This window comes from Zonotrichia albicollis, chromosome 2 (assembly GCF_047830755.1).
Source record: "Zonotrichia albicollis isolate bZonAlb1 chromosome 2, bZonAlb1.hap1, whole genome shotgun sequence".
NCBI classification, from domain to species: Eukaryota; Metazoa; Chordata; class Aves; order Passeriformes; family Passerellidae; genus Zonotrichia; species Zonotrichia albicollis.
In genome coordinates this window covers 68,738,878-68,747,074 of record NC_133820.1, presented here as the reverse complement: position 1 = coordinate 68,747,074, position 8,197 = coordinate 68,738,878, and the positions used below count along the sequence as shown (strand labels likewise).

Sequence of the window (8,197 nt, the reverse complement as noted above, 5' to 3'; positions counted from 1 at the left end):
TGCTGGGAGGTTTTGTCCGGGTGCTCTCTGGACAGTTTCCAGGCATGTTATTGAAGAGTATTTCTCTTTCCTTCCACAACAGTCACTTGCTCACTCCCCCCTGACTGGGATGGGTGAGAGATTTGGAGAAGTGAGAAGGTTTACAGCTTGATATCAAGACAGTCTAACAGATAAAGCAAAAGCCATGCACACCAGCAAAGTACAACAGGGAATCCATTCATCACCTCCCATGGGCAGGCAGTTGTTCAGCCATCCCTGTAATAGCAAGGCTCAGTCACATGTAATGGTGACTTGGGAAGAAAAACCCCATAATTCCAAACATTCCTTCTTCTTCCCCCAGCTTTATATGCTGAGCATGATGCCTTATGGTCTGGGATATCTCTTTGGGGTCAGCTGTCCAGCTGTGTCCCCTTCCAGTCCTGTCACTGGTGGGTGAGAGGCAGAAAGGGCCCTGACTCTGCGTCAGCCCTGATCAGCTGTAACAAACACATCCCTGTGTTACCAACACCGTTCTCCACACAAAGCCAAGCTATAGCTCCACACTAGCTCCTGTGATGAATCCTAGCTCCATCCCAGCCCAAACCAGCATATTCTCCATTCCCGATTCCATACCATTTACATCATGCTCAGGTCCCACACTCTCCAGTACATCCTCATTACCCACCACCACTGTCACCATTCTTTGATATAACACACAGGATCATTTCCTTAGTTTATGGATCAGCCCTGTGAAGTGTCTGTCAAGCATCCACAAACACCCACAAAATGTCCTTTGAGTTTGTTTAGTCCCTGGCTTTGGTCAGGACAGGAGATGTGGTGTGCTGTGTGGAGTCACTGGGTACCAAGGCAGGTCACGTCAGGTCACCACTGCACTTGCACTGCTTCCTGTGAGGCTTGTCCTCCACTGGTTTGGGTGATTCCTGCTGCAGTAATTCCTATAACAGCCAAGCCAAACTCCACATTAGAACAATTTCAAGATGTTTCCATTACAATCTCCACCTCTGGTTCATTTGGAGCAGACCATGGGGTTTAAAATTGCAGTTAACTCTTCTGCTTGCCCTGCTCTGGCATGGACTTTTACACACTCCTTTAGGAGTGTACCTGCTCCAAGTGAAGCCTTATCTGCGAATTACAGACTCTTCAGGGGTCCACCTGCTGTGGCATGGACTTACCCACAGCCACAGTTGCTTTGAGGTAGACCAGTTTCAGCATGGTCTTTTCCATGGGGCACAGTGCCTTCAGAGATGTTCCTGCTCCAACATGGCCTCACTCACAGCCAGTCCCTTGGAAAATAAACCTGCTCCAGTATGGCCTTACCCATGACTGCAGTCCCTCCAGGGGTGTATTTGCTCTTTCCTGGGCTTATCCACGGCTACACACTTTGGAGTAGTCTTGCATGGCCTCAAGTAGAACCTTGATGTTTCGAGGTGTGCCTTCTCCAGTATGGACTTACCCTTGGGCCACAATCCCTTCAGAGTCCAGCTGCTGTGGCACAGACACAACCATGGCCACACATGCTGTGAGATGTACCTGCTCTGGCACAGCCTTATCCAGGGCCATGGATGCCTCAGGGTGTCCAGCTCCCACATGGACTCACCCACAGATCCCAGGCCCTTCCACTCAGGTTCACGCTGGAGCTCCAGCCTGTCCAGAGCAGCAGCACAGCAGCAGCAGCAGCTCTGGCTATCTGCCAGCACGACACATTGCCATGGCTGTTATCAAAATGTTCTCAGGCACCACAGAGTAAGGAGATAAGCAGCACAGCAGTGCACTGGGCAGCCACTAATGAGCACTAGACTCAGGCAAGCAAGCCCTGTGACAAACGAGAGCCTGTCAATTAATAGCAAAACAGCCATACTAGTGATAAAATCGAATGGAGCACATTCCAGTCACATCTGGTGGTACTCTGAGCCCCACAGCAGGTGACAAAAAGGACTGTTGTGGTTTAACCAGGCAGCTGCTGAGTGCCACAACAGCCACTTGCTCTTGTTCTCTTTCCTTCCACAACAGTCACTTCCTTACTCCTCCCCACAGTGGGATAGGGGAGAGAATCAGAGAAGTGAGAAAACTCGTGTGTTAAGATGAAGACAGTTTAACAGAGAAGCAAATAAGGAATCCATTCACCACTCCCCATGGGCAGGCAGGTGTTCAGCCATCTCCAGGAAAGCAGGGCTCCACCACATATAACAGTGATTTGGGAAGACAAACACCATCATTCTGAACTTCCTCCTCTTCTTCCCCCAGCTCTATACACTGTGCACAACACCGTATTTTATAGGATAGCCCTGTGGTCAGCTGGGGTCAGCTGTCATGGCTGTGCCCCCTCCCTGCTCCCTGTGCACCCCAGCCCTGTCTCTGGTGGGGTGAGAGGCAGAAAAGGCCCTGACGCAGTGTCAGCCCTGTGTTACCTGCTTTGGTCACAAATCCAGCCCATGACCAGCTACTCTGAGGAAAAGCAGCTCTACCCCCAGCTAGTTACCACTTTCAAGTATTTATGGAGACCCCAAAATATGAATTGCCTAGACTTGCCTCAGAATTATTTGCCAAAAAAAATTTTGGATTAAAAAAAAAAAAAGCCATAAGAAGAAAAAAGACCAGCAACCTGGTCTCAGTGACAATTTGCTTTGTCAATTGATCAGTTTATCATATTGCTGTTAAAAATAAAGCCAGTGTGCAGCTAATTGACAGCAAGAAATGAAATGACAAAACAGCTTGAATACAGCCTGAAGAGTAACTGAGTTGGAGATATGCAGAGAATAAAAAGGCTGATATATAAAAGAGAGGTTACATTTAATATGACTCAGTGCAGATGAAAACATGAGCATCTCAGAGTTTGTAAAAATAAAAATTTTGGCGGAAAAAGACAACACTCTTGGCCACTGATAACATTTGATTTAAAGTTCTCTGAAAAATTATTTGTTCTAGAACAAAAGGAAAAATCAAAACAATTAATTCCAGAAGTATTACAACATAACTGACAAACATCTACTCTTTGTCTGGAGTTTAAGCATAGTTTCAGTCAATTTGAATCCATTTTATGAAGAGGCTGCAGCTTTGACAATGCTATTGCTAAAATCATCTCGGCAACAAAACATTGCTTGGCCTCATGTTAGTGGTTAATAAAGAGCTCCAAGAACCAGCTCCAGAGTTTGGAACTACTCAGTACATAAATGATCAGATTTGCCACTGTTTAGCACAGTGTAGTAAAATTATTAATGTATTACCATACCAAAATCCTGAAGCCTTCCAAATAATTTCTTAAAGAACAGTTAAAAAAACCCCAGAGGTCCATTTAATTTAAAAAAATTCACAAATTTTGATAGCTGAAGCAGGTGAAAAAACGGATCTGTGTAAGTATATTAAAAAAGTCAATTTTACAATGTTACGGCCTGAAAGCACTGAAGAGACAGTCAGAAAATAAAGGCAACTGCAGACAATTAAGCCCTTTAAAAAGCACCAAAATTAGCATTCCTTTTGTCAGATCCAAATAATTCAAGCGTTGTTCTGCCACAAAGGCCATCAACAATTTCTAATTTTAGCTTAATCCATTAGAAAGAAAAACCCTGCATTTCTCACTGGTGTTTCCTCATTAAGAGCACTCCTAAATTGTACACTGAAACCTCAAGAACACAAGCTATGAATTCAAGTTCACATGCCCATGAAGACACACTCACACAAACACTTCAATATGGAAATCCCAATAAAGGCAATTCAACTACTTGTGATTCAGCTAAGCAGTGCCTTATCTGCTACATGGTAAGTATGCACCAAAAGCAGAAATTTAGCTATGAATTACACAAGAGTGACCTGTCCCACCTTGAACCTTCAGCTTTCTTGTTTCCTGTGCTACACTTGATTACTCTCAGTAACAAGAAGCTCCACAAAAATAGTATCTCCTGATTTTCATTACAAGTGAGCAGTCATATGACCCTATAAAAAACCCTGTGTAAATAACCTTTATATTTTAAGTCAAATTAATTTCTTTTCCACGGCTGTAAAATTGCAAATTCCTTTGCTTCCTGGGTTGCAGTGTATTGATCACACCTTCACTACGCTTTGACCTAGAAATTCATAAGCTCAGATTCCATTTTAATCAGTATTACTAAGAAGCATTTTTTCAAACTTACATGCACAAAACTGGAAATTATTCTCAACGTTTTTCAGAAGGCACAATTAATACTGGTGGGATAGCTGCCTTTGTCACGGAGTTAAGGGTGGGAACTGTGCCAGCATGGGATGACCAGTGCACAGGCAAGGGCACAGTTTGCCGCTAGGGAACAACTTATATATTGTTTTATACAACAGATACCTGTGGCCCCACAGTCCTGACCATACAGGACTGGACCAAACCCAGCATTTTGCTTAGTCAAAGGGTGCCCTACTCCCTCCTCCTCCCTTTAACTTCAGTATCTGCCTGTTTTCAAGAACTGACCTCACCACCCATGTAAAACTGCATTGCAACATCTTAAACGTGGCTGTGGTTAACACCAGTACACTATACAAACAGTGATTTATCAACATTGTATGCTTTATTGAAAGTTGACAAGTGCAACAGTTAAATACATCGACGTGTTACAACTGTAGAGAACATGCACAAAAACATATGCATACTACTATACAGATCATATGCAAAAAATCCATACTGGGAAATCCAATTTTTTTTTCCTTAATTCTTTGCTAGCAGGGCTTGATAATTTTTGGAGTGGTTTTCCCCATCTTGAACCAAACTACAATGAACAATGATTTACTTCAAGATAATCAGCAGCCAGGGAACTTCAGAAGTTACACAAACAGCATTAATTTGCCAAATTCTGAACAGTTGCGTAGGTGCATTCTTATTTATGTAGCATAAAAAAAAACTTTTCAAACTTCTTCAGATCAGCCAATGAAACAACTAAACTTCAATCTGTACAACCTAAATAGTTACAGTTTTCTATTTTACAAAGTAATTACACTAAATACACAAATGTACAGTAGGCAAATAACCTTCATGGTAATTATCCTATGACCCAACAACTGTATTGTCACCTACCTGTTTTCTATATATAATACAGCTTTATGCACCTGTCCACTGGTTCAGAAAACGGTGCAAATATTTGCACTTAAGGTATCAGGTGACAATTAAGTGTTAAACACCGAGATTACCTTTCTCCCTCTTCCTCTTAGATCCTACGCACCAGTCCACACTTTGGAACCCCAATGCACTACAGGGGGTTGAGCCATCACTTTTTACTCCAGTCTATTTCTTCACGTTTCCAAGTTTGAAAAGCACTTGTATCAGCTGTAGCACTGGATGAGTGGAAGATTCATAAACAAACCAAAAAAATTCAGGCATGCAGCTTCGTTTCTCAGCCATTTGCAGAAGCTGCAAGTCCCCAGTGCACTTGTGCTAATTCTCTGGAAGAAGTTTATTTTATTCAACCAACCTAAGGACATAGACTCCTTCAAGCCAAAGGGGTAAGGGAGGTAAGGGAGAGACAGATGAGAGTGTAATACAAGGGGGAGAAGCCTCTCCTGATGTGTGCAAGGCATGGAGTCCTCAGTCTGGGTTGCAATGTGCATTGAAATGGATGAAGGGTGGCTGTGGCGGATTCCCGCTAGTCCTCCTCGCCCTGGACAGTCCAGAAGCCAGCAATCACGGTGGCGATGACATCGGGAGCTATGCTGAAGGCCCTGAGCCCTGTGATGCTGGCTGAGCAGGCTGCTGTGCTGTCCCTTGTGACTGGGAAGAGGAAGGCGGAGAACCAGTCTGCAGCTGTGCTTGGAACTGGGCAAGCTGCTCTGGGCTGGCAAGTGTTTTTAGCAGAGTGTTCTCTTGCTCCAGCTGCGAGTTCTTCTCTATCAGCTCTTTGATTTGCTCTTTGAGGACCTCCACTTCCTCCCTTACAGCGTACATCAAGTGACTCTTTACCAGATCCTGCAAGGCAGAGCAGAGTGTGCGTTAGGGGAGCAGCGCAGCGGCGGGCGCGGGCGGCAGAGCCCGCTATGCAGGGTGGCCCGGGAGCGCCGTCCCTGCCGGGGCCGTGCCGAGCCGGGCCCGGGCTGTCACCGCCGGCACTCACGTGCGGCCCGGCCTGCACAGCGGCCCCGCCCCCCGCCAGGCCCCGCCCCCGCGCGCGCCGGCTGCAGCCAGTTCTGGGCGCAGGTTGCCGCATTTCCCTCCCTCCCGCCGTCCGCGCGCGGCCGCGGATGACGTCAGAGCGCAGCGCGGCCAATGAGCGGTCGAGTTATTTATAGCCGGGAGTTAAAGGCTCGGAGTTTGCCTAGCAACAGCCGGAGTGGCTCCCGGGAGAGCGGCTCCAGGCACCGCTCCAGTAACAAAGGGCGGCCGGGCCCCCGGCTCCGCGCCGGGCGGGGGCCGGGGCAGCGGCCGCGGCGGTCCCCGAGGCGAACCCGCCGGCTGCGGGCACCGTAGCGCCCGTGCCGCCCGCGGGGAGAAGGGCGCAGCGGCGGGCATGTCCCGCTGCAGCCCGCGGGGGATGCGCTCGCCTGCGCTTATGGGGGGAGTTAAAAAGATAAGATGAAAAGTACCCCAAAACGCCCTCCTCTCTTTGGGAATGTAAAACCCCCCAAATACGCTCCGCTTGCTGCCCAGCAGCGCCCCTCCGCCGACGCACGGAGCCGGCATCAATCGTTTGGGGAGGCAGTAGCCAAGAGCAATGCCGTCATTCCCTCCCCAGCATCAATACACAAACGTGCGCATTCCTCCCCGCGGGAAGCCTTTGATCAATTAAAAATAAAAATAGCAAAAAACCAAAAAGCTCCCGAAACCGACGCCGTGCCTCCCCTTCCGTCCCGGCTCCGCTACCGAAACGCGTCCCAGCACAGTATCGCCGCTCTATCCCCATATTGTTTACTGCTTCAAGCACGAACAAGGTTTTATGCCCCATCGGTACGTACCATCGCTTGCTCGATTTTGTTGTCGATAGCTACTACGCTTGCACCAGAGGAGCTGCAAGAGAGAAAGAAAGAGAAAAAACATACAACATTAGCGGCGGCTGAATTATTTAAGAGACAAGAGACGCGAGCATTGGTAGCCAGTTGGCTGAGAAAGTCATCCTCCCGCTGCCCTGCCGCCGCCTCACCAGGATGCTCTAATGCAGCAAAGCAACCTGTAAAGCTGCGCCGAGCCCCCCCGCCCGCAGCCCCGACCAAATATCCCGACATTTTGCCCCCCGACGGACCATAAAGATGGAGCTCGATGGCAGGCTGCGGCAGAAGCACTGGGCGCCGGGGAGGGCAGCAGCTCCGGGGGGAGAGGCGGGCGCCGGTGCCGCCGCTGCGGCTCCCCCGGACAAAGGAGCCAGCCCGGAGCTCACCTGCCCCGCTACCGCCGCGCCGGCAGAGCCGCTCGGACACAACACTTATTTACCTACTGTCGAGCCTCAGGGACGAGGTGTCGGTGCCCAGCAATGACGATAAGAACGAAATCGAGAAGTGTCTTAGTTGATAAACTCCTAGATCCATTGCCACCGGTCTACAACATTGGGCATTCATGCAACCGCGGCCAGAAACGCTCCCCGGGAAAAAAAAATTAATTCAGGTCTCGCTCCTCTCGGAGGCGTGTGTGCGTGCGGGGCCGCTCCGCCGGGCGAGGCGGGGCCGGGACCCTGCAGGACCCTGCGGGGCTGCGCTCGGCCGGCTCCGAGCGGGGTCAGCGCTCCGCCGCGCAGCACAAAACCCGGGCATCCCGGCCCCCCCCATCATTTATGCGCCGGCGCCGCCTCCCATTGGCTGCGCTGCCCGGGCCCCGCCCCGCCCCGCGCATCTCATTAGCGCGCCCCCGCCCCCCCCCCCCCCCCGCCGCGCGGGCCCGTGGCGCCCACGCGGAACGGACCCGCACGCGCGGGGTGGGGGGGCTCGGTCCCGCCGCCTCCGCGAGCCCCGGCACGCGCGCTGCTGCAGCGCCGCTCGCGCTGCCCGCCCCTGCCCGCAGCGACGGAGCGGGATTAAAAATTAAAAAAATTTAAAAATAAGAAAAAAAGAGAAATAATAATAATAATAATAATAATAATAATAATAATAATAATAATAATAATAATAATAATAATAATAATAATAATAATAATAATAATAATAATTAGCGGGCCCGAGGAGCGGCGGGGAAACCCCGCACGGCCCAGCGGGAGCGCGGGACGCACCGAGGGTCGCCCGTGGCCGCGCCGACACCGCCACCTATCGGCGCGCGTCAGCGGGG

The 8,197-nt window shown here is 49.5% G+C and overlaps 1 protein-coding gene across 7 annotated transcripts in view; it reads right to left on the bottom strand.

Moving 5' to 3' along the window:
- Window positions 1-4,510: 4,510 nt before the first annotated feature.
- Window positions 4,511-8,197, bottom strand: part of TSC22D1 (TSC22 domain family member 1) — an 89,909-nt gene continuing 86,222 nt past the window's right edge. For 4 of the 7 annotated variants that reach the window (XM_005487317.4, XM_074535450.1, XM_014267242.2 and 1 more), the window contains 2 exons: window positions 6,901-6,952; window positions 4,511-5,917 (listed from right to left, as the gene is read on the bottom strand). In XM_005487317.4, the coding sequence (XP_005487374.2) occupies window positions 5,660-5,917; window positions 6,901-6,952 (310 nt within the window). In that variant the 3' untranslated portion in view covers window positions 4,511-5,659. Of the gene's footprint in view, window positions 5,918-6,900; window positions 6,953-7,184; window positions 7,266-7,372; window positions 7,707-8,197 lie in introns of those variants that run through there. The other 3 variants (XM_074535451.1, XM_005487320.2, XM_026793650.2) reach the window with 3 other exon arrangements.